At 36.1% G+C, this 27,450-nt stretch overlaps 1 protein-coding gene across 2 annotated transcripts in view; it reads left to right on the top strand.

Annotated features, from left to right (window-relative positions):
* The first annotated feature begins 8,683 nt into the window (after positions 1-8,683).
* DERA (deoxyribose-phosphate aldolase) overlaps positions 8,684-27,450 on the top strand; it is a 134,697-nt gene continuing 115,930 nt past the window's right edge. For both annotated transcript variants that reach the window (XM_027838772.1, XM_027838771.1), the window contains exon 1: positions 8,684-8,811. In XM_027838772.1, the coding sequence (XP_027694573.1) occupies positions 8,781-8,811 (31 nt within the window). In that variant the 5' untranslated portion in view covers positions 8,684-8,780. The remainder of the gene's footprint in view (positions 8,812-27,450) is intronic.

Raw genomic sequence — 27,450 nt, 5'->3', positions numbered from 1 at the left:
AGTGTATTTAAAAGACATTTCTATTTAACCAGGATAAAAGTAGTGGTTATGTGTTTTTCAAATTTTTGAGAAGACCATTTTTATTTAGTGATGTTGTGTGTGAGTGTATGGGAGAGAGAAAGCTGGTCATTGATAAAAATGTTTGAATGGGACAGCCTATTACAGAATTACAAGTTTTATGTGCCATTTCAGGTGAAGGAACAAAACTTCATTCTCAAGGGCTACATTAAAACCTATTCACAGATGAGGGAAATAAAGGCTTCTTCAAAGAAAATGGTGATGTTTTACATAAGGAGTTTAGGTTGAGAGGTAGAAAGGACTCTGGAAGTCATGTAGTCCAACTCCTCATTTTATAGATGAGGAAACTGAGGCCCAGAGAAGTGAAGTGAATTTGATTTAGCAAAATGAAGTGAATCCTTAGCTCTTCTATAGCAGGGTGTTTCCACATGTGCTAAGATAATGCAGAATACCTCCATAAGCAAAGTAAGAGGGACACTTCAACCAGTGATCTGTGAGATGACAAGGGAACCACAAAAATGGATTTTTTTCCACAGGTGTCAGTCATGGAGAATGCTCCACACGGGGTCTATATGGAAGGAGACTCTATGTAGTGATGCTCCAACATAGTTTTCTTAGAGGATTTTGTGCTGAGTTGTTCACGCCCTCAACAAGAGAGGGCCATGATTATTAAAAAGCAAATTGACCCAGCAATCTCTACATGAAATGTCAAATGGAAGAAAGATGGCTGTTAGCTATTGAATTAGCAGAATCTCGGGAGAGACCTGGCTTGTTAAGTCTGATCCACAACTTAATGAAAATCTCTGAACTTCTCTCTAGATTTTTTTTTTTTTGCTTTTTTGGTGAGGCATTTGGGGTTAAGTGACTTGCCCAGGGTCACACAACTAGTGTCAAGGGTCTGAGGTCGGATTTTTGAACTGAAGTCTTCCTGACTCCAAGACTGGAGCACTATCCACTATGCCACCAAGCTGCCCCCAGATTTTGTTTTGAAAACCTTTTGTGGGGGCAGCTAGGTGGTGCAGTGGATAAGCTCCAACCTTGGAGTCAGGAGGACCTGAGTTCAAATCCAGCCTCAGGCACATGACACTTACTAGCTGTGTGACCCTGGGCAAGTCACTTAACCCCAATTGCCTCACCAAGAGAAGAAAAAGAGTGGAAAACCTTTTGTGAGGGAGGATCCTATCAGCCTGAGGTAGGCCACTGTGATTTTGACTTGCTGTAATTATTAGGAGGTTTAACTGTAGATCTAAAATCTGGAGACCTGGGTACAAGTCTTTCACATTTCCTGTGTGACCTGGGTTAAGTCAATTAAGGAAATGAACCTTAAGAGATAATAAAACAAATGGAGTAAATGTCCAACTCACCCAAATCTTTGTGAGCACAGATAAACTGCACTTAGGTTTCCCTCTTTCCATTTTCATTATTTTTGGTTGTTTTTTGGGACAAGCAAGTAAAGTCAAGCCTCTTCCAGGAATCTGCAGTTTTTCTCTAGGCGATACATTACTAGTTCCCCTAAAAGAAGCTCATATGGTATTATCTTGAGACCCCTTGACATCCTTGTCACCCAGGTTTGGATAGTCTCCAGCTTGTCAGTGTTTCTACTAAAAATGAGCATAATGCTCCAGATATTTTGGTTACAGCAGAGTTCATCATGGAGTTTGGCTCTCAGTCCTGACCCTTATATAAGAATTTTTTTTTTTGCTAGTCACACAGATTTAGATTTGGGATCTTGGGTGTTACCTACTATAATCTCCTTTTACAGATGAAATGGAAATTTGAGTGCCTTTCCCAGTCACATGAAAGCAATAAAGGTCTAGCCTCAGATGCAGAAAGACCATGCTTTTGTATATAGTTTATGTCAAATATGGTTAACCTTTTAGTGCTCCAGAATTCTCTTAGACTAAAGTGAGACATAAATTGACAACCTATCCATAGGAGAGAGTTTCCACATGGGGAGTCCTCAGTCACTGTCCCCAGCCCCACAATGAAATCACTAGTCTCGGGTTGGGGGTGAGGATGGAAAGTCAAATAATTGATTCTTATTAAGCTCAGACAAATTCCTGTCTTATACTTGAAAAATTCAATTTTGGACCCAAGGTCACATTTCTATTAAATCTCGATTCAACCCAAAGTTACCTTCTGAGATCTTAACTATATCCTGAATGTAATGTTAGCTTTCCTTCCTAGCTTTGATATGTGTCATGTTACTGATAGAAAGCACAGCGTTTTGAACTGTTCTACAAGAGACTTCCAAGTTCATTGAATTAGTACATAAAAGGATTAATTATAGGAACTACAGATGTATTGCCTGGTGAACAGAAGACTTAGGGGTGACATTTGTATTCAAATATTTGAAGGTCTGTCATGTGAAGATGTCTTGCTACAGAGAAGCAATGAGTGGAAATCATAAAGGAATTTTAGTTTGATGTAAGGAAAAATATCCCATCATTTAGAGTTGTCCAAAAGTGGATTTGGCTGGATTAGGAGGTAGTTTGCCTCCTTTCATTGGAGATCTTCATGCAATATCTGGATATATGATGTAATTATGTTCTTCACCTTTTTTGTTTTCTTTGTGCTTTTGCTTTAGTTTTTTTAGTAGATTCTCTTAGGATTCCCTAAGCATAACATCTGCAATGAGTGATAGTTTTGTTTCTTCATTGTCTATTCTAAATACTTCAATTTCTTTTTCTTTTATTGCTATAGTTATTAAATAATAATGGTGATAATGGACATCCTTGTTTTCCTCTCTGATCTTACTGGGAAGGCTTCTAGCTTATCCCATTACAGATGATGCTTGCTGATGGTTTTAGATAAATATTGCTTATCATTTCAAGTAAAGCTGCATTTATTCCTATGCTCTGTAGTGTTTGAGTGTTGTCTTTTGTTAAAAGCTTTTTCTGCATCCATTGAGGTAATGATAAGATTTCTGATGGTTTTGTTGTTGAAATAGTCAGTTATACTCATAGTTTTCCCTGGTCCTTTCTATTTACTCTTCTTGCACTTTATTTCCCTCCATAAATCTAGTGACATTGGCCTCCTTGCCTCCCACACCCTGTCTCCCAACAGTAATTTTATTGGCTGTACTTCATGCCTGAAATGCTCTGCCTCCTGCCTTCCTTACCTTCAATTGTTTCCTTCAACTGGTTGATAAAATCCCATTTTCTAAAAAAAGATGCAATTTCTGATCTCCCTTAATGCTAATGCCTCCCCTCTGAGATTATATCCATTTTAACCTATCTAGTATAGTTTGCACAGTTGTCTGCATGTTATCTTCCTCATAGATTGTCATCTTCTTGAGGGCAAAGACTGTTTTTTGCCTTTCTTTGAATACTTACCACAGTCCTTGTCCCTTAATAAGTAATTAGTAAATGCTTGCTTCCTTGAACTTATGTGTCAAGCTTCTTTCCAAATTTCTCAGCCAATAACTCCTAAGGCCCTCACTGCCTTGTTTGGTAGAGATATCCATAATATTTTCCAACCTGTATGTATAAAGTTTGTATGAATGTGGTTTAAGGAAAAAGAAATTTACTGTGAGTTAGAGCTGGCAGCCCAGTGGATAGAGTGCTAAACCTAGAGTCAGAGAGAACTGAGTTCAGCTTTGACCTCACTTAGCAGCTGTGTGACCTTGGGCAAGTCACTTAGCCTTTCTTTGCCTCAATGTTCCCAACTGTAAAATATTGGTAATAATAGCATCTACCTCACAGAGTTGTAAGGATCTAACGAGTTAATATTTATAAAAAGCACACAGCAAAGTGCATGACACATAGTAGGTGCTATATAAATGCTCATTCTCTCCCAGTTCCCCCAATCACTCTCTTCAAATTCCCTCTTCCCTTCTTCCCTTAAGGTACATCAGTCTTGCTCTGAGTTCCTTCTCTAACTAGCCATGCAATCTTAGGGAAGTCACCACTTTTCTGGATCTAGACTTCCTCATCTGTAAAATCAGGTATCTCTAAGGTCCCTTCTAATCCTGATCTTATTTATATTTATTATCTGGAAAATAGAGATAGATGGATAAAGCATTTATTTATTAAGTGCTCCTGTGTGCCAGACACTATGCTAAGCTCTGGGTATACAAATAGAAGCAAGAAAAGTCCCTACCCTCAAGAAATTTACCTTCTAATGGAGAAAAGCAAAGTAGAGAGGAGGGCTGGAAAGCGATTCAAGGATATGGAAGAGAAATGGTCTTCTCATGGGGGCAAGGCTGCTGGGGAGGGAGCAGCAGACTGAAGAGTGGGGAGAAGAACTGGAGGTGAAATGAGCATAGCCTGGGCATCTGATGAAAGTGTCCAGGCCACAGATTTACCAATCAGAACTCTAACTAAACACATTGCCTTCCCCACAGTAATTGTTCAAGCCCCCAACCACTGCCATAATTATATTTCAGCATATGACCTCACTTTTTACTGTATTGAGAAAGTCAAAGCCAAGCCACCTGATGTGAGCTCTTTTAACTGTCTTCATCTGCACCTCAAAACCTAACTCCAGTCTTTCCCTTCGGCTCTGATTTTGACTTTTCTGTACTGTGGCTTATGTCTAGTGGCTGTCTTACCCTGGAGCTTCCCTCAGGTCTCCTCATCCTGAGAAACTGACCTATCCCTGTGGCCTTCTCACCATGGAACATCCCTCTGCTGTGCAGGCCCCTTAGTGAATCCCTCCTGGGGCCCCCATTTGGCAACAGGTTCAGTTCAGCTCACTTCCATTCCCCTTCTGGCTTTGCTTCTGGTTTTCTGGTAGCTCTTCCCTACCATTTCCCTTTTCCTTTGTTGTTGTCACCTTCCATTAGAATTAAATCTCCTTGAGGGAAGGGACTGTCTTTTGCTTGTGTTTTTATTCCCTGTGTTTAGCATAGTACCGACACTTAAGTAAGTGCTTAATTTGCGCTTGTTGCTATACTTTGCCTGCTGCCTACAAATATCCAATCATGGGAAACTGGCTTCCCCAAGGAAACACTTTATCCCTAGCCAGACTTTCCAGTACTGAATGCACTTCTGAATTGCTAATAATTTATGGAATTATAAAATAGGGCAGGCATGCCTGGTTCTTTGGGTAATAAGGCTGCAATCATACTTTATAAAGGCACAAAGTGTTGCTGGGGTGAATGGCACAGAAAATACAGAGACAAGTGGCAAAAGGTGGGGGGGGGATGGTACAGAGGGACGAGGAGGTGGAGGAAGGCAGACAGCATGAGGAAGAAAACGAGGAGGGGAGAGTCACAGAGAATAACTTACGTAATCATGGATCAGAATTGGGAGCACTTGGCAGCGTTGACCCAGAGGGAAATGAAAGCGTGCTCAGCTGTGGGGTGGAGAGGGGACAGGAGTTTGGGGTCTTGTTTTTGTAGGGTTTTGGTGGAGGGCAGACTAACTCTTATCCATGCCACCTTGAGGTTAGTTCATTAACACATCCATATCCTCTCAAAGTTATCAATAAAACTTAAAGTTAACATGTCCATGTCAATGCAAAGTTATCAGCAACATTTGGTGTTCTGCTGGTCTTAAGGCAGATGTCTGGAGCTTATCTGAGGTTTATATACCATGGAACCAAAAGTCTCTTACAGCAAGGCCTAGATGGCTTCTCCTGATTTAACACACATTCTCAGGATATGATTTTTGGTCAATATACGATAGTTTGCAAATTATGCTTCTTTAACCTTGGGGCAGTTTATATGTGACTTCTAGGTTCCTCTTTACAATCTTACTTCCTGATATTGTTACTTTATATTGGCTACCTTTAAACTTAGTATACTGACTTAGAAGGGAGGGGAATGAGGTGGCAGAAGGACTAGAACATGATACAATTTTAACACAACTTATGCTCTCCAACACTTAGCTGGAACTTACAAACAGCCATATTTCCATCATTTTTAAACAACCATCATTAGACAATGGTATATGTAATTTCTCTCTCTCTCTCTTTTTCGTTATATATGTAATACTCTATATGTATCAATATGGAATATTATATATAAAATTACAAAGAAAGGAAAAAAGGGGAAGACTTTACATATATCATTATCTAGTAAAGGTTATTTAAGAATGGAGAAGATCTAGCTATATTTGTTGGTAGTAGTTGAAAAGCCAGGGAATAAAGAAATTGAAAACTGGTGAGGAGGATGACTGAAGGGGCTTGGTACTGGTGACTTCAGAACCGAAGAGTAGGTTTGGAACAGATGCTGTAGAGAGTGTGATATAGAGGGTCAATCAGGGAAGAGTGGAAGGATTAGTGGAAGGACTAGAGGATCCAGTTACCGTTAGATAACATAAACTTGTAGATCTAGTCAACATAGTTGCATAACTCTGGTGGGCATTAACAGCTCTAGAGTGCTGAATGGGAGTAGGGAAGGTATACTTATACATACATACATACATACATACATACATAATGAGAGAGAGATCCAGCTTAGAAATAAATATGTTACTCTATGAGACAAATACATTTTAAGAAAACTAATAAGCATACATAAAAGGAGGTTCTATCTTAATTAGATAGTTAAATATTTTTCTGAACTTTAGTCACTGTTAATATGCTAATATACACATTACCAAAGACTAACTATCAACAGAGAAAAAAATAATTTTAACATTTATTTCACACATGCAGTTTTCTCTCCATTTACATGTGTGTATATGTCTATATATGTATACATATGTGTGTGTGTAAACATATGTGTATGTGCTGTTAACACCAATAGAAGATAAACTTCTTGAGGGCAGGAATTGTTTCATTTCTTGTCTTTGTATCTCCAGCACTTAGAACCATGCTTGGCACATAGTATGTATGTTATATGTACTGTTGAATTGGTATTGAAACATGATGAATTATATTCATCCCTCCAATAGCCTTCTCTTGAATATTCTACTTCCATGAGTTACTGTTGCATTTCTCCCTTCCCTTTCACCCAAATCCTCCATTGTCTTATTACTCATTTGCTTTCCACAAAATCCAGTCTTGAAGGTTATTTTTGGCCCCCATTTATCTTTTCTTAGTAGTACTGGTCCTTCTTTATTTTTTGTATATTTGCCTTACCTTTTTAAAATGACACTCTTCTGGTTCCTCTACCTCTCTAACTGCTCCTTTTACCCCATGCCCAGAAGTTTCTTCCTTCTTGAAAGAAGAAATCCCGAAGGTGGTGTTGTCAGTCCTCTTCTCTCTTTACAATTTTCCACAATAATCTCATTCACCTCCACACCTTTAAACTGTCACTTCTTTGTGAATAACTCTCAAATTTGTATTTCCAACCCTGACCACTCTCCTCACCTCCAGACCTGCTTTTGCAGCTGCCTACTAGATATTTCCCAAGTGGAGGGTCCACTGATATCTCTGACTCACTGTTCATAATAAACTCTTTATCTTTCTCTGAATACTAGTATATAAATATTAGTATATTTGCCCTCTATCTCACATGGTGGGTGTGAAGATCACATTCAGTAATATATTTAAAGTTTCCAGGATGCCTGCAAACCCGGTTTAGGTGATCTATTCTCTGAGAGTCAGTAAATCCCACAGGGATATCTTGTGTTGAAATTATGGGACCCAGGATGATTTGGACCAGTTTTCCTAATCCCCATAATAAACAAGATAATTTGAATAGAATCCTTATGAACTCTAGCCTAGAACTGCATTACTGTTCTGTGGGGTCCTTAATGCTAGTTTTTTATCTTTTGTTTAGAGAGAGAGAGAGAAAAAAAAGCTACATATCACCACTAATGACATTTCATATATAGTACTGTATCATCCTTCAGTTAAATAGTGTTAGGAAAGTGGTCCTTTTCTTTGTGTATGATTATGTACAATAATAACAATTAGAATTTATATAGCACCTTAAAGGTTTGCAAAGTGCCTATAATATCTCATTTGATCTGCGCAATAACCTAGTGAGGTAGGAGCTATTATTATCCCTGCTTTACAGATGAGGAAAATAGGCTAAGTAACTTGCCCAGGGTCAAACAGTTAATAAGTCAGGATTCAAACCCAGGTCCATCCTGAGTCTACATCCAGTCGTCCTCATCTCTGTCTCTGGAGGAGTGAGTGACTTCGGGGATTTTGCATAGCCTTCTCTCATTTAAATCCAATTTACTTGCAAGTCATGCAATTACTTGCAATTTACTTACATCACCTTCCTGATGTCATGGTCCTCTTCAAGAACGAAGGACAAATCAACAATGAATGAATGAATGAGCCTCAGATAACTTAAAAAGAAAAAAAAAATTCCAAGCAAGAAATTTTTGGTAAAGACATCCTTATTCTCCTTTCCCTCATCTCATCTACTTAAACTGTTTTCAGTAGTTTTCGTTTTTTTTTTTTTTTTTTTTTTTTTTTTCCCTGAGCAGAGTTTTAAAAGCAAATGCTAGCATATCCTGATGAAGGGAGGTGGAAAATCTACAAAGTAGGTTATCAGTGCTATTCAAATTAGAAGTAATTTTGGGGAATCGATCATGCACAACCAAAAAGACAGGGTTACAAAGAAATTGAGAGGAGAAAAGATATGTGGCCAACAGAGGGATTTTACTTCAAAAGATGGCTAAATTTTTTTTTTATTTGTTTTTAAAGTTTTCCTCCTAGAGAAGACTGAAGACGGCTGCTATGCCCCGCCTCCAATGTTGGTGGGAGGAAAGTGTAATGTGCAAATGGGGGCGTAGTTTGATGACACGTGGGAGAGCAGAGGAAGAAGGAAGTGCTGGACCTGAAAGCGGGACGTTAAATTAACTTGCTGCTCCTTCTCTGGGTGCTGTGGCTTACGGTGTTCCTGCTATTTGATTATGTCTGCCAACAATCAAGGCACAGAATTTGGTAAGGGACCCGAGGCCTGACTTTATTTACAGTGGTTACTTGTCTGCTCCCACCTCCAACTTGTCCCATGGGCACCTGCCTTTGGGAGTCAGTGTGACTAGCCACTGTCGGGGAGATGGGGAGCCCCTTAAAGTCTTGCATTCAGGTCTGTCTTTTCTAGGCTCCAATTTCTGTGTCTTAAAGCAAGTCAGCAAATGGTCCATAGGACATTAGGGTGGTTTTATTTGGCAATTTTTAGGTCCGTGCACGGTATCTCCTCTGCCGGAGGCCGTCAGAATACTGGTAGGAGAGCAATTCACCCTTCCGGATACTGGAGACCCGGGTGTACGACTTCTCACTGGGGTGTATGTGTGCCGAGCACTTTCACCCTTCTCACTTCGGTTAAAACTATTTTCTCTGAGAAAGTGTAACATGAGTGTTCAATTAGTTCAATCAGTTTTGCTCATTGGTGGAGAATGGTAGTAACTGAGAAAAGGATGCATCCCTATCATAGGTTTTTCTTTCATATTAATATTTCAGAATCATTGGTAGTAATAACTGTAATAATAATAGCAACCCACATTATATGGAGCTTTACCTAAATGATCTTTATTTAGCCCTTTCAGTAATGTGGGTTTTTTTTTGTTTTTTTTTTACATTTTACAAACAAGAAATTGAGGCTCAAGGAGATTTAGTGACTTTGCAAGAGCACATAACTTTTGTAAGTGATAACTGAACCTTGAGCCCAGGTCTTTTGCCTCCAAGTTCAATGTGCACTCCATTACATTCAGCCTTTCCTTCCTCTCTTTCAGTTACTTTGTGGTAAAACAAACAAACAAAAACAAATCAACATGGAAAAATCAGCCTTCTTCATCAGGGCTACTTTTGAAGAATCTCAAAACAAGCTAAAGTTAGTGGAAAGGCAGATACTTTCTTGGACTCTGAAGTTTAACACAGTATGAGTATTTGGTAAGGGACCCCATACAGATATAGATATAGATATAGATATAGATATAGATCTATCTATATAGATATATACACATCTATATATATACACTATATATGTACTGTGTATATTTTACATGTATGCAATTATAACTAATTATAAAAAATTTGAGCTACATCTCTGGTAATTTTTCCCAAAATATAATTTATTGTCTTAGTTCTGTGTGGAAAACATGGGTGACATAAGAATTTCAGTTCAGATTTCCCAAGAATTTTGAAACTAAAATTCAATAAAACTGCTTGAGCTATAGCTTGAATATCTTTATGTGCAATGGTGTTATATTGTAGCAGGTTAATTTTTAAAATAGGCTATATGAGTTCAAACAGATTAAAAGCCTAGTCTTTAATACTTAAGAATTTCTGGAAGCAGTCAGAGTCTTTACTTTGTAAATCCAGTTGGTTTACACATTGAGTAGTCTACTCCTTTAATCATTACTTCTAAGCACATTGTATGTATATATATAGATATAGATATATATATAGATAGATATGTATATTTAACATCATTCTTATTTCTGAATATTTAGCTTTAGGAGATAAATAGCTACTAAAGGAGAAATCTTACTGTGAAGGATAGAGCTGGGGTAGACTTAATGAGTAATTGGGAAAATTTCATATTCCTCTACCCCTTCTGTCCTTCATATTTTGACAACTACTATCTGTTAATTTCAAAGGCCTTTGGAAGAAAATTTTGTTTTTAGCTATTTTATATTTTTAGGTATTTGTCCCTGGTGGAACAAAAGTGGCATCCCACAAGCCCCTCTCCTTTACTATTGGATTATTTGTGTCAATGTTTGGTGATTAATATTACTTCTGATAACTTCATATTATTTAAAATGTTAACTTCTGGCCTTCATCAGACCTACCATAAAACTAAACCTCACTTCATTTTCTTCTAGGTATATTGAGCGAAAAAGAGAATGTCACTAATTTTCTGTAGAATCAGCAGCTTTCACCTATTTTTATTAGCCTTGGGGTTGTGTTTGACTCCTTCATCTTCATTACCTCTTATGTCTCATCCTCTACCAGGCCCTGTTGATTTCATCTACCTAACAATTCTCAAATCCATTTCTGTCTCTCTCTACCATTGGTACAGGCTGATATGACCATTTGGCTTAGATTATCGTAACTTTATAGGTCTTTCTAACTCCACCTTCTTTCCCTTCTAAAGTTCTATAAGTTCTATAAGTTTTGTTTTGTTACATTTGGGCATAGATCTGGTTATGTCCTTAAAATACTCTTACTGGATCCTCTAAAGCTATCATCCTATAGCCTTCTTCCCTTTGATAACCAAACTCTTAGAAAAACATCTTTTATATTTCCTTTCTATTACTTCTTAATCCTTTGCATTTTGGCTTCTAACGTCATCACATAACTGAAATTTCCTTCTCTAAAGTTACTAAAGATCTTTTTTTTTTTAAAGTTTTTATTGAAGTCTTCTTTTTTACATCATCATAGTTATTTCCAATATTTCTCTCCCTCTCCTGCCCAGATAATCATCCCATATAACAAGTAGTATTTTTTAAAGAGAAAAAAAAAATCAACACAACTGAATCAATACAGTGAAAAAGTCAGAAAAAGTGTCATGTGCCAACACTTGTGCACTTCCAAAGGGGTGGACTGGGGGTGTCCTCTCACAAGACATACTTTGTTTTAATAATTTTGTTACATTCACTTTTGATTTTTTTGGTATGCAGTTCTTTCCATTTACATGTTCATAGTTATTGTGTATATTGTTTACTTGAATCTGCTTACTTCACTGTGCATCAGTTTATGAAGATTTTCTGTACTTCTCTATATATAATTTCTAATAGTGTGGTGATATTCCATTACATTCCTGTTTAGCCATTCCCCAGTTCATGGATATCTACTTTGTTTCTAATTCTCTTCTATTATAAAAGTGCTGCTGTTTGGGAACTTTATTCTTATCAATGGCTTCCTTGAGTTATAAGCCCAGTGATGGATTCTCTGGTTCAAAAGGTATGGATGTGTTTGTATAATTTCAAATTGCTTTCCAAAATGGTTACACAATTTCACAACAATGTATTAGTGTGCTTATCATTCCACAAGTCTTCCAAAATTGGCTATTGCCATTTTTCACAATCTTCGCAATTTGCAGGATGTGAAGTGAAACCTCATGATTGTTTTGATTTGTTTATTATTAGTGGTTTGGAGCAGTCATTCATGTGATCGTGAATATTTTGCAATACCTATTTGGAGAACTATTTGTTAATATCCTTTGGTCACTTATCAATTGAAAAATGGCTGTTTATACACACACATGTGTGTGTGTATACACACATATATACATATATTACATATATAGACATATATATAAAATAATAAAGTCTTGTGAGAGAATTTGATACAAAGATTTTTTCCCCATTTGACCACCTTCTTTCTTACATTAGTTACATTACTTTTGTCTGGGTAGAAGCTTTTCATTTTCCTGAAATCAAAGTTACCTGTTTTATCTTTTGTAAATTCCTCTATTTCCTGTTTAGTTATACTTCTCCTACCCATAGCTATCAGATATATGAGCTTCTTTTCTAATTTTTTAAAATATAGTGTATTCTTTAGTGAATGCAGTTAGATGGCACAGTAGATAGAGTGCTGGGCATGGAGTCAAAAAAACTTCTGAGTTCAAATCTGGCCTCAGACACTTACTAGCTGTGTGACCCTGGGCAGGTCACTTAACCCTGTTTGCCTTAGTTCCCTCATCTGTAAAATGAGCTAGAGAATGAAATGGCAAATCACTCCACTATCTTTGCCAAGAAAACCCCAAATGGGGTCACAAAGAGTCAGACTTGTCTGGAAAATGACTGAAAAAATAACATGATCTTTAATATTAAAGTTGCATATCCATTTAGAATAAATCATGGAATATGGTACAAGATGTTGGTCTAAGCCTAATTTCTCCAGACTGCTTTCCAGTTTTCCTAGCAGTTTTTATCAAATGAGAAGTTTTTTCTTAGGTAATTTATGTTTTCCACTTTATCAAGCAAATTAAGTTAGTGAGTTCCATTGATTCTAATTCTCCTTCATCTAGTTAGTTCTATAAATCTATCACTCTATTTTTTTTTGATGATTGCTGCTTTATAATATAGTTTAGGGTCTAGAAGGGCTATTTCACATTCATTCCTATATAGTTTCATTATTTCCTTTGATATTCTATGTCTTTTTTTAAAATTAAACCTTTTTTTATTAATTTATTTTGATTTATCAATAATCACTTACATATGCTTTTGAGTTTAAAATTTTTCTCCCCCTTCCTCCCCACCACCCTCCCCAAGGTGGCACACAATCTGATACATTTACATTCATATTAAACATATTTTCACATTAGTGATGTTGTAAGTAGAAATTAAAACCAATAGGAGGAACCATCAGAAAGAGGAAACAAAACTCAACAGAAGAGAAAAAAAATATCAATTCGGCTTCCATAGTTCTTTCTTTGGATGTGGATAGCATTTTCCATCACAAAGCCTCTGGAGATGTCTTAGATCCTTGTATTGCCAGGAAGGGTTAAGTTTATCAATATTAATCATCACACAACATGGTTGTCATTGTGTACAACATTCTCTTGGTTCTGCCACTTCACTCAGCATCAGACCATGCGAGTCTTTCCAGATTTTTCTGAAGTCAGCCTGTTCATCATTTCTTATAGCACAATAGTATTCCATCACATTCATATACCACAACTTGCTCAGCCATTCCCCAATTGATGGGCATCCTCTCAATTTCCAATTCTTTGCCACCACAAAAAGAGCTGCTATGAATATTTTTGTACATGTAGGTCTTTTTCCCATTTGTGTGATCTCTTTGGGATATAGCTCTAGAAGTGCTATTGCTGGGTCAAAGGGTACACACATTTTTATAGCCCTTTGGACATAGTTCCAAATTGCTCTCCAAAATGGTTGGATCATTTCACAACTCCACCAACAATGCATTAGTGTTCCAATTTTCCCACATCTACTCTAACATTTATCATTTTCCTGTTTTGTCATGTTGACCAATCTGATAGGTGTCATGTGGGTACTTCAGAGCTATTTTGATTTGCATTTCTCTAATCAATAGTGATTTAGAGCATTTTTTCATATGACTATAGATGGCTTTAATTTCTTCATCTGAAAACTGTCTGTTCATATCCTTTGACCACTTATCAACTGGGGAATGGGTTGTATTCTTATAAATTTGTCTTAATTCTCTATATATTTTAGAAATGAGGCCCTTATCAGAGAGACTGGTTGTAAAATTTCTTTCCCAATTTTCTACCTTCCTTCTAATCTTAGTTTCATTGGCTTTGTTTGTGCAAAAACTTTTCAATTTAATGTAATCAAAATTATCTATTTTGCTTTTCGTAATGTTCTCCATCTCCTGTTTGGTTATGAATTCTTCTGTTCTCCATAAATTTGACAGGTAAACTATTCCTTGCTCTCTCAGTTTGCTTATAGCATCAGCCTTTATATCTAAATCATGTGCCCATTTTGACTTTATTTTGGTATATGGTGAGAGATTTTGGTCTATGTCTAGTTTCTGCCATACTCTTTTCCAGTTTTCCCAGCAGTTTTTTTTCAAAAAGTGGGTTCTTATCCCAGAAGCTGGGGTTTTTGGTTTATCAAATAATATATTACTCTAGTCATTGACTACTGTGTCTTGCATGCTTAACCTATTCCACTGATACACCTCTCTATTTCTTAGCCAGTACCAAGCAGTTTTGATGATTGCTGCTTTATAATACAATTTAAGATCTGGAATGGCTAGGCCACCTTCCCTTGTATTTCTTTTCATTAGTTCTCTTGATATTCTGGATCTTTTGTTCTTCCAAATGAATCTTGTTATTTTTTCTAACTCTATAAAATAATTTTTTGGTATTTTGATTGGTATGGCACTGAATAAGTAAATTAGCTTAGGTAGAATTGTCATTTTTATTATATTAGTTCCGCCTACCCATGAGCAACTGATGTTTTTCCAATTATTTAGATCTGACTTTATTTGCGTGAAAAGTGTTTTGTAATTGTGTTCATAGAGTTCCTGGGTTTGTTTTGGGAGGTAGACTCCTAAATATTTTATAATGTCTACAGTAAGTTTAAATGGAATTTCTCTTTCTATCTCTTGCTGTTGGGATTTGTTCGGTAATATATAGAAATGCCGACAATTTATGTGGGTTTATTTTATAGCCTGCAACTTTGCTAAAGTTGTTTATTATTTGAAGTACTTTTTTACTTGATTCTCTAGGATTCTCTAAGTATAACATCATGTCATCTGCAAAGAGTGATAGTTTTGTTTCTTCTTTGCCTATTTTAATACCTTCAATGTCTTTTTCTTCCCTTATCGCTAAAGCTAATGTTTCCAGTACGATGTTGAATAACGGTGGTGATAATGGTCATCCTTGTTTCACCCCCAATCTTATTGGAAATGCTTCTAACTTGTCCCCATTACATATTATGCGTGCAGAAGGTTTTAGATAGATGTTACTTATTATTTTAAGGAAGACTCCATTTATACCTATGCTCTCTAGTGTTTTTAATAGGAATGGGTGTTGTATTTTGTCAAAAGCTTTTTCTGCATCTATTGAGATATCATGTGGTTTCTGTTAGTTTTGGTGTTGATATGATAAATTATGCTGATAGTTTTCCTTATATTGAACCAGTCCTGCATTCCTGGTATAAATCCTACCTAGTCATAGTGTATTATTCTTGTGATAAGTTGCTGTAATCTATTTGCTAATATTTTGTTTAAAAATTTTGCATCTATATTCATTAGAGAAATTGGTCTATAATTTTCTTTCTCTGTTTTGACTCTTCCTGGTTTAGGTATCAGCACCATATTTGTATCATAAAAAGAATTTGGTAAGACTCTTTCTTAACCTATTTTACCAAATAGTCTATATAGTATTGGAATTAATTGTTCTTTAAATGTTTGATAGAATTCGCATGTAAATCCATCTGGCCCTGGAGATTTTTTCCGAGTTCATCAATGGCTTGTTCAATTTCTTTTTCTGAGATGGGATTATTTAAGTATTTTACTTCCTGTTCTGTTAATCTGGGCAATTTATATTTTTGTAAATAATGTATCCATTTCACTAAGATTGTCAAATTTGTTAACATATAGTTGGGCAAAATAATTCCTAATTGTTGTTTTAATTTCCTCTTCCTTGGTGGTAGCTTCACCCTTTTCATTCTTGATACTAGTAATTTGGTTTTCTTCTTTCTTTTTTTTAATTAGGTTAACCAAAGTTTTATCTATTTTTTTCATAAAACCAGCTCTTAGTTTTATTTATTAGTTCCATAGTTTTCTTAATTTCAATTTTATTAATTTTTCCTTTGGTTTTCAATATTTCTCATTTGGTGTTTAATTGAGGATTTTTAATTTGTTCTTTTTCTAGTTTTTTTAGTTGTATGCCCAATTCATTGATCTCCTCTTTTTCTATTTTATTTATGTAAGCATTTAGAGACATAAAACTTCCCCTAAGAACTGCTTTTGCTGTATCCCATAAGTTTTGGTATGTTGTCTCATTATTGTCATTCTCCTGAATGAAATTATTGATTGTTTCTCTGATTTGTTCTTTGACCCAATCATTTTTAGGATTAGATTATTTAGTTTTCAATTATTTTTTAGTCTTATCTTTTCATGGCCCTTTATTACATATAATTTTTATTGCAACATGATCTGGAAGGGATGCATTTACTATTTCTGCCTTTCTGCATTGGATTGTGAGGTTTTTACGCCTTAGTACATGGTCAATTTTTGTGTATGTGCCATGTACTGCCAAGAAAAAAGTATATTCCTTTCTGTCCCCATTCAGTGTTCTCCACAGGTCTATCATACCTAACTTTTCTAATGTTCTATTCACCTCCTTAACTTCTTTCTTGTTTATTTTGTGGTTAGATTTATCTAGTTCAGAGAGGGGGAGGTTGAGGTCCCCCACTGGTATAGTTTTGCTGTCTATTTCTTCCTGTAACTCCCTGAACTTCTCCTCTAAGAATCTGGATGCTATACCATTTGGTGTATATATGTTTAGTAATGATATTACTTCATTGTCTATGGTGCCTTTTAGCAGGATGTAGTTTCCTTCCTTATCTCTTTTGATAAGATCTATTTTTGCTTTTGCTTTGTCTGAAATCAGGATTGCTACCCCTGCTTTTTTTACTTCAGCTGAAGCATAATATATTTTGCTCCAGCCTTTTACCTTTACCCTGTATGTGTCACTCTTTTTCAAATGTGTTTCCTGTAAACAATATATTGTAGGATTATGGTTTTTAATCCATTCTGCTATACACTTCCGTTTTATGGGAGAGCTCATCCCATTCCCATTTACAGTTATGATTACTATCTGTGTCTTTTTCTCCATCCTTTTTCCCCAATGTTTATGCTTTTCTTTCTCCTTTCTCCTTCCCCCCCCACTAGTGTTTTGCTTTTGACCAGCACTTCCTTTGGTCCCACCTCCCTTCTATTATCCCTTTCCCTTTTCTTCCCCTTTACCCTTATTGCTTCTTCCCTCCCTTCTATCCCCCCTCCTTTTCTTTCCCCTTTCCCCTCCTACTACCTATAGTGCAAGTTAGATTTCTATACCTAACTGATTATGTAATTCTCTTCTTGAGCCAAATCTGATGAGAGTAAGGTTCAAACAATGCTCATCCCCCCCCCCCCTTTACCTCTGCTGTAACAGGTTTTTGTGCCTTTTCCTGTGATTTTTTTTTTATCATTACATCAAAGTCAACTTATATCCACCCCCTTTATGTATACTCCTTTAACATGGTATAATAACAATACAGTTCTCAAGAGTTGCAAGTGTCATCTTCCCTTGTAGGGATGTAAACATTTTGCACTTATTAACAACATATTGTATCTTTCTGTCCCATTTACCTTTTTATGTCTCTCTTGAGTCTTGTACTTGGAGATCAAATTTTTTGTTGAGCTCTGGTCTTTTTATCAGGAACATTTGGAAGTCCCCTATTTCGTTGAATATCCATCTCCTTCCCTGAAAAATCATGCTCATTTTCACTGGGTAGTTAATCCTTGGCTGCATTCCCAGCTCCTTTGCCTTACGGAATATCATGTTCCACGCCCTATGGTCTTTTAATGTAGAGGCTGCAAGGTCCTGTGTAATCCTGACTGTGGTTCCATGATATTTAAATTGTTTCTTTCTGTCTGCTTGCAGTAATTTCTCTTTAATCTGGTAATTTTGGAATTTAGCTCTTATATTCCTTGGTGTTTTCAATTTGGGATCTCTTTCAGGTGGGGAGCAGTGGATTCTTTCTATAGTTATTTTACCTTCAGGTTCTAGGACTTCAGGGCAGTTTTCCTTTATGATTTCCTGAAGGATATTGTCCAGGCTCTTCTTTTCATCCTGACTTTCAGGTAGGCCTATAATTTTTAAATTGTCTCTCCTGGATCGATTTTCCAGGTCAGCTGTTTTACCCATGAGGTATTTTACATTTTCATCTATTTTTTCATTTTTTTGTTTCTGTTTGACTGATTCTTGCTCTCTCATAGACTCATTAGTTTCCATTTGTTCAATTCTAATTTTTAACATATTGTTTTTCTCTGTTAGATTTTGTACTTTCTTCTCCAGTTGGTCAATTGTATTTTTAAGGGATTTATTTTCTTCATTGTATTTTTTTTCCAATTGGCTAATTGTGTGTTTTAGGGACTTGTTTTCTTCAGTGTACATTTTTTCCAATTGGCCAATTGTACTTTTAAAGGACTCCTCTACCTCTCTCATTTGACTTTTAAAATCCTTCTTGAGTTCTTCTAAGAAGGCTTTTTGTGCTTCAGACCAGTTCATATTCCCTTTTGATGTTGCAGATGTGGATTTGATGACAATGTTGTCCTCTTCAGAATTTCTGTCTTGATCTTCACTCTTCTCATAATATGAATCTATCGTATGTTTCTTTTTACTCATGGTGTTTCTTTATTCCCTGGCCCTTAAAGAGATTAAGCTTTCCTGCTGGGGAGCAGAGGGCACTGACCCAAGCTTCTTGTGTTGGGAACCTAGGTCTTGGTCACTGGTTTTGTGTGCTGGGGCCTCTTATGTTGGCAATTGGAGGCTGTAGGGTTCTGGCAGCTTATCTGGTGTTGGGCTGGAATTAGCAAGGCTAGGACTTTCAGGCAAATCTAGCTTGCCTGTTTTTCCTTTCCTTTAGCTTTGTTTAGCTCCTTTTAGATAAGTGCTGCCAGGTATTTATCTGCCTCATTCATTTCCTTTGATATTCTATGTCTTTTGTTTTTCCAAATGAATTTTGTTGTTATTTTACCAAGTTCTATAAATATCCCCTTGATAATTTTATTGTTATATGGCATTAAAAGTTTAAATTAACTTTGGTAATATTGTTATCTTTACTTTATTGGCACAGCCTTTGTATGAGCATTGAATATTTCTCTAACTATTTAAGCTGACCAATGATTTTTTAATTGTTGAATTTGATTGACTTTTCTCAATCCTGGGTCTTCTCAACAACTCTAGCATTTGATGCTCAACCTCCTCTTCTTGGATACTTTCTTCTCTTTGTCCCTCAAACCTCTCCTTCTGTTGAACTTTCTTATTTCTGTCAATGGTACCTCTGTCCTTCTAGTCACTAAGATTCACAACAGTGGCATTATCCTTACCTCTTCACCCCACATATCCAATCATGTCCAGATCTTATCTTTGTATTTCCAATTCATCTCTCCCATTAATTCACATCATCACCAGCCTTCCTGATTCAGGTCCTTATCACCTCTAGCTTAGACCATTCCTATAGCCTTCTAAATGGTCTTCCTGCCTTAAGACCCTTCCTACTCCAATGGATCACAGATGTTAATATGGCAAGATGGACAGCCCTCTTGCTCCACTACTAACCCCATCTCAACAAAAGAATGACCTTCTCCCTCAAACCTTTTAGGGTTTTGCTTTGTAACTCTCTAATAACTGACCATGTAATATTATATATTATGGGTGTGTGTGTCCTTTTGCCTGACTAGATCATAAGTTCCTCTAGGGCAGTGACTTGTGTTGTTCTTAAACTTGATGGCTTCTCAATTTCTAGTACAATGTTCTGAAATAGAGTAAGCACTTAATAAATGTTTGTTGTATTTTATAGTGTTAAAAAGCTCCATAAAACACTGGTGTTACCTCTACTATCAACTACCCATCATTTAACCTTTTCAGTCCTCAATTTCCTTATCTGCAAAATGAGAGGTTGGACAAGATGATTGTTGGGTCCCAGTTAACTCCAAAATGCCATCATACTTTAATAGACTTTTGAATTCATCAACATGGGTACTCCCCATAATGATGCTGATTGTCACCTATCCATGCCCTCTCATCCTGTGTGATTATTGTATAAGTCCTCCTGTTAAATACCTCACAAAGGGCCCACCCAACATTGTGTAAGTCTTGCAATTCTTTTGTTGAGATGGGGTTAGTAGTGGAGCAAGAGGGCTGTCCATCTTGCCACATAACCAACCTACCTGCTTTTCTGGCCATGTATCTCTCTGATGATACTGCAGAGCCTTCTAAGTAAGATCCATAATCACTCATAAGAGTTAGGTCTAATTATGTAGAGTAGAAAAAAAAAAAAGAAAACCAAGGGGATGAAAAATGTCTGTTGTCCAGACTTTGACCGGCAATCCTTAGAGAAGGTCCAACATTATTTATGTTAAGCAATCACTACTTATGAATGGTAAGCTGGACTCAGCATGAAGTAAGAGGAGAGTAGGTGGGCTTGCTTTTGGGGACATGAATACTGCTTTTAGATTCTGCCCTGAAACACAGACCCATCTTTTGAACAATGGTATTCTTCTGGTGTCACTGCATGGCTGCTTTTCATGGAATACCACACTAACTACAGAAATATAGGTTCCTGAAAGAGGTGCATAGTTGGGGGTGAATAGGTTGTACCACACTACCAGTCAAGAAGTACATAAATGAAGTAGAATAAAGGTTGTCATCACAGAGATCTATGAGCAGAAGATGCTATGTTGTTTCTGAAGTGGATTGATATGTTTCTTCCTAGTTCACTTTGAAAATAAATATCTGCTCTTTGTGGATGACATTGTACTGATTGTAACAAATCTCCTAGATGAATTCCATAATCAAAAGAGCCCATCCTAACTATGGATTTTGAAAAACCAAGTGCCTTTTAATATGCAGTTAGATTGAAAACCCATGGACATGCTTGGTTAGGTACTTGAAATGAGCAATGAACTGGATCCAGAACTGACCAGGAGGTGGGAGGAACAGGCTGGATTGCCTTTGGTAAACCAAACAGATCTTTTCCTGATCTCAAGCTTCTCCATGAAATAAAGGACCATCATTTTCCTCAAATAGCACAATGGATAGAATGCTGGGCTTGAAGTCAGGAAGACCCGAGTTTAAATCCAACCTCAAACGCTTACTAGTTGTGTGATCCTGGGAAGTCACTTAACTTCTGGCTGCCTCAGTTTCCTCAACTGTAAAATGGAGATTAGGGTTGTTGTGAGGATCATATGAGATAATATTTTTAAGTGCATAGCATGGTACCTGGCATATAGTAGGTACTTAATAAATGCTTGTTTCCTTTCCTTTTTTTTTTTTTAATCAATAATGTTCTTCTACTGACATTGTATGGCTACAAATCATGGGATACTACTGCCTTCAAAGTATTGAAATTGAAGCTCATCCAAAGGCAATGGAGAGGTATGTGGTGGATGTGAGCAAGCTGTAACACATTATAAAAAAAAATCATGGAAGAGAAACCATATGAAAAAATGAATTACAAATAAGAAATTTCACCTTACTAGATTTGACCCAACCTACTAGCTTGTGAGCATCTTTTTGGATCCTGATTATCATTCAGCATGTTTTCTCCTCCTTTCAGTTTTGTGTTGTTTGCAAATTTGGTAAAGATGCTGTCTTATACTTTTCTCCAAGACATTGATGTAAAGGTTAACCACACAGGGCCAAGCATGGATCTCTGTGACATTGTCCTAGAGACTTTCTTTCAAAGTGATATCAAATCAACTTGAATTAATGACTGCTTTTGGATATTAGAATTCAACCAGTTACTAATGTATTGAATTGTACTATCATTTAGTCTACCTTTCTCTTTCTTTTCCACAAGAATTGTGTGACAATCTAAATTCCAGATAAATCTAGATAAACCAAATCTAGATAACTAGATCTATAACATTCACTAATCTATTAGTTTCATCTGTCCAAAAAGGAAATAAGGTTGGCTTGAAATGACCTGTTATGGATGAAGCTGTGCTGGCTCTTTATGATCACCTCTTCTTTTTCTAGGGAATAGTCATTGTTAATGGAATTAAAACAGATGAATAAACAAAAAAACCCTTTTTTTAAACCTCTGAGCCATGTAGATTTTAATTATTTGGACTTTTCCCAAACAATATTAGGTGGCTTTCCCACTTAAAATGTAATTCCTTTGACAGAAAGAAAAGGTGAATAAAAGTGACAGCTGGCAGATCCCTTGAGAATGTGATGTAAGCATGTCACTAGAAATTATTTAAGTGGAAAGCACTGTCCCTTTAAAAACATGGTCACTGGAGAATTGGTACACTGAAATATATCCTCTTTGAATTAAAGTATGAAAGGGGACTTTTAAAATTTTCAGTTAACTCCACAATATGTACCTTACTTTTTCAGTGATAGTCTGTTTCGTAGAAAATTATGTGGATGCAAGACTAGGATCAATGTTTAATTTTAACATTAGGATATAGTAGAGATTTTTTGAAATCTTGAAAAACCTAGGAAATAACCTTGGTTCTGTTGCTGCAGGAGCCAAAGGCTATTTACTTCCCTAAAAGGTTCCATTTATGTGATTCCTCAATCATTTGTGCTTTTGAAAGTATAGAAAAGTGATAGAAATAAATAACAAATCTTTTTTCATTCAAGGTTCAGATAAGTTTTTCAATAGAGACACCTAGTGGACAAATTTTTTCCTAAGGTTTTGAGACCATTGTATTCTTTCAGAGAATGGAACAGAGGGTTGCTTTTCCTATCTTTTTGTTTTTTTTTGGGGGGGTTGTGGTGGGAGAGAAATCATATTAATTACATTCATCAAAATATGTTGAATTATTGAATAAGGGTAAAGTTCTTTATAGACTTCAAGTGAGACAACATTTGTAAAGCACTTTGCAAACCTTCAAGCACTATGTAAATTATAATAATAATAGTTATTATTATTGTAGACTTTTAAACAATATAAATATACAAACTATTATTACTACTGTTGCTTATACTACCTCTAGTACTGTTATTGTTGTTCTATACATTTAAAATTGGAACATTGGTTGGTGATTTAGAGAAACTAGTGTTTTCTTTCTGTTTTTAAGGTTATAATGGTGTTATCACAAACTATATATTTGCATTTGATAGACTTTCTGTAAAGGACATTGTAGAGAAATAAGATTTTCATTTTTTGATATAAGGACATGCAGAAATGTTAAAAATAAATCTTCTGGTAACTATGTATTTTTTCTTAGTACAGATTTCTAAAAATTCAATAGGATTATGTACTTCTCAACCTGAGTTTTCAAGATCCAGAAATGAACTTGAAAGGGAATCTGTTTTATGACAGATGTACCACTGCCTTCTGGGCATATGTCATCAAATATTTTGTTAAGACTTAGAATTGTGCTCTTTGGTAGCATGAATTGGGAAGGAAGCAATATTAAGGTTTATACTCCTTGGTCTCAGAAAGTGGAAAGTATGTGAAGACAGGAAAGATGATAAGGGCTGCTTCTGAAAGGTAGGTGTTACATAGCAGAGCCAGAGAGAGAAATTTGGTTCCTTTTTCCATGAGATGGAAACTCATACTTTGGCTATTTGGATTTTGTAAATTAAGTTTTAGGGGTGGATAAAGAGAAGGAATATAGTTTATTTTTGATATTTGTATTTTGGAGAATCAATGTGGTATAGTGGATAGAGAGCTAGTTGCAGAGCTAGGAAGATCTATGTTTAAGTTTCTCTTCTGAAATGTACTGGCTGCATGTATGTGACTGGGCAAGTCATTTGGCTTCATGGTGTTCTAAGGAACTCTTAAGACTATAAGTTGGGGGCAGCTAGATGGTGCAGTGGATAGAGCACCGACCTTGAAGTCAGGAGGACCTGAGTTCAAATCTGGCCTCAGACCAAACACTTAATAGCTGTGTGACCTTGGGCAAGTCACTTAACCCCAATTGCCTTAAAAAAAAAAGAGAAGGTAGAGAAGGTATTCTCATCAGGGCATTCCCTATACCAACAAAATAACAGGTCTAGTCTCTATCTTTCATTTGTATTTTTGAGAGTAGTTAAAAGTATATGTCTTTCTGTTTGTTGGGACAAAGTAGATTTCTTTAATACTTAGCATAATTTTCAGTATAGAGAATGAAAGTAAGGAAAATCTTTTAGTCTTGCCTCTATTTGAGCAGAGGCAGTCATAGGAAACTTTTTTTTGTGCAAATATCTATTTATTCACTTATTTAAAAATTGGAAAAAATTAAAGTTCAATTTCTACTTAGAATTTGTCAGTTCTCTCTCTGGAGGTAGATAGCTTTTTTCATCAAGGGTCCTTTGGAATTGTCTTGATCATTGTATTGTTCAGAGTAGCTAAGTCTTTCACACCTAGTCATCATTATAATATTGTTGTTACTGTGTACAGTGATCTCCTGGTTCTGTACACTTTGCATCAGTTCATATAGGTCTTCCCAGGTTTTTCTGAAACTGTCCTGCTTGTCATTTCTTATAGTACAATGGCACTCCACCTCAATCACATGTTGCAACTTGTTCTGCCATTCCCCAATTAATGAGTGTCATCTCAATTTTCAATTCTTTGCCTCCAGTAAAAAAGCTGCCATAAATATTTTAGTACAAATAGGTCCTTTTCCTTTTTCCTTTGATCTCTTTGAAATATAGACCTAGTAGTGGTATTGATGGGTCGAAGAGTATGCACAATTTTATAACCTTTTGGCCATGGCTCCAAATTGTTCTCTAGAATAGTTGGATAAGTTCACAAATCCACCAACAGTGCATTAGTGTTCCTATTTTTCCACATCCCCTCCAGCATTTGTCATTTTCCTTTTCTGTCATGTTTGCTTCTCTGATAGGTGTGAGGTGGTACCTCAGTGTTGTTTTAATTTGCGTTTCTCTAATCAATAGTGATTTGGAGCATTTCTTTGTATGATTATAGATACCTTTGATTTCTTCTTCTGAAAATTGCTTGTTCCTATCCCTTGACCATTTATCAGTTGGAGAATGGCTCACATTTTTATAAATTTGACTCAGTTCCTTATATATTTGAGAAATAAGGCCTTTGTCAGAAAAATTTTACTTCATTGTCTATAGTAGCCTTTTTCAAAATGTAGTTTCCCTGATTATCTGTTTTAATTAGGTCTGTTTTTGTCTTTGCTTTGCCTGAGATCATGCTTGCTACCCCTGCTTTTTTTTTTTTAACTTCAGTTGAAGCGTAATAGATTCTGCTTTAGCCTCTTATTTTAACTTTTCTCTTTCTCTCTGTCTTTCTGTTTCAAGTGTGTTTTTTGTAAATAACATATTGTTGGCTTCTGATTTTTAGTTTATTCTGCTATCCATTTCTGTTTTATGGGTGAGTTTATCCCATTAACAGTTATGATTACTGTGTATTTCCCTGTCTTCTCTTTTCTTTTGTTTATCCTTTTCTGTCTCTTTTTACCCTGTCCCTCCTCAAAATTCTATTTTGCTTCTTATCATTGCCTCCCTGACCCTGCCCTCCCTTTTATCACTTCCTCACTTTCTCCTATATCCTTCCCCTCTTACTTGCTGGGTAAGATACATTTCTTTCTTTCTTTCTTTTTTATTTAGTAGTATTTTGCTTTTTCTAATTATGTATAAAAATAGTTTTCAACATTCACTTTTATAAGATTTTGAGTTCCAAATTTTTTTCTCCTTCTTTCCCCACCTCCCTCCCTAAGATGACATGCAATCTGATATAAGCTATACATGTACAGTCATGTTAAACATATTTCCACATTAGTCTTGTTGTGAAAGAAGAATCAGAACAAAGGGAAAAACCATGAGAAAGAAAAAAAAAGAGAGAAAATAGTATGCTTCGATCTGCATTCAGACTCCATATTTCTTTCTCTGGATATGGATAGTATTTTCTATCATGAGTCTTGGAATTTTTTTAGATCATTGTATTGCTGAGAAGAGCTAAGTCTATCAAAGTTGGTCATCGCACAATGTAGCTATTACTGTGCACGATGTTCTCTTGGTTCTGCTGATTTCACTCAGCATTAATTCATGTAAGTCTTTCTGAAATCTGCCTGCTCATCATTTCTTATAGCACAATAGTATTCCATTATATTCATATGCCGCAACTTGGTCAGCCATTCCTCAATTGATGGGTATCCCCTCAATTTCCAGTTCTTTGCTACATGAAAATAGCTGCTATAAATATTTTTGTACATGTGGGTCCTTTTCCCTGTTTTATGATTTGTAAGATAGATTTCTTTACCCAACTGAGCATGTATGTATTTTCTTCCTTCTTTGAACCAATTCCAATAAGAGTGAGGCTCAAGCGTTGCCTGCCACACTGCCCCCTTCCTTTTCTCCTCCACTGTAAAACCTCTTCCTTGTATGTAAGATGATTTCCGCCATTCTTCTTCCTTCTCACCCCTTCATTTTTTTTGAGATCATTCCAAAATAACTGACTCCCATTCCTGCCCTCTATCTATGTAGATTATTTCTTATTGCCCTAATGATGATAAAGTTCTTATGAGTTACATTTGTCATCTTCCCATATAGGAATATAAAGAGTATAACTTTATTGATTTCCCTTAAAATTTCTCTTTCTTACTTACCTTTTAATGCTTCTCTTGAGTTTTGTGTTTAAATGTCATATTTTCTACTTAGCTTTTCATCAGGAATGCTTGAAAGTTTTCTATTTCATTAAATATCCATTATTTTACCCTGAAGGATTACACTCAATTTTGCTGGGTAGGTTATTTTTGGTTGTAATCATGGGAAACTTTCAAGAATGAAATACTGAAGACAAAGAAAAACAATTCTGGTGGGGAAAAGGAGGAGTTAGCTACAGAACCTGGCATGAGTGCACAGAGAACTCATCTACCACCTTAGCTTTTGAAAAGACATATACAGAGGATGGATGTAAGGGCAAGTGATGAAGTACAAATATGAAAGCCTGGCATGATGTTGTCTGACTACCATTACTGGGAGTACTGAAGCTTAAAATGAGCTGAGGCTTGCAAGAAAAGCCAAGGACAAAAAAGATTGGCTTAAAAAAAGATACTGTACAGCTTTTTTAGTAGTAGAGGAAAAAGAGAAAGATTAAAGAAAAAAACAGGATGGGATGAGCAAGAGAAGTTGGAGCTGTTCAATTTTAATTTTTTTTCCTCTGTCAAGGAGAATGATCTTTGGGTTGGAATAAACAGAACAAAAATTGGCAGTCCTTTTGATACAAAAGAGAATTAGGGAGATGCTAAGATCATCCTTGGATATTTTAATGAAACAAGAGGTATGAATCCTGAGCCGCTATCAGTTATCTCTAAAAGACTATGGAAAATGAGAGAGATGTCAGATTACTGGAGACGAATGTTGAACTCCTGGCAAAATTCTAGAAAGTGTTAAAGGAATAGTTATTGAGCATCTAGAAAAGAAAGGATGATCACAGAGAATTGTCATGGTTTCATCAAGGA

Source organism: Vombatus ursinus, unplaced genomic scaffold, assembly GCF_900497805.2.
Source record: "Vombatus ursinus unplaced genomic scaffold, bare-nosed wombat genome assembly UNPS02014830.1, whole genome shotgun sequence".
In the NCBI taxonomy this organism is placed as follows: Eukaryota; Metazoa; Chordata; class Mammalia; order Diprotodontia; family Vombatidae; genus Vombatus; species Vombatus ursinus.
Note: the sequence above shows the minus strand (reverse complement) of the source record. Positions and strands in the feature narration are given on the sequence as shown.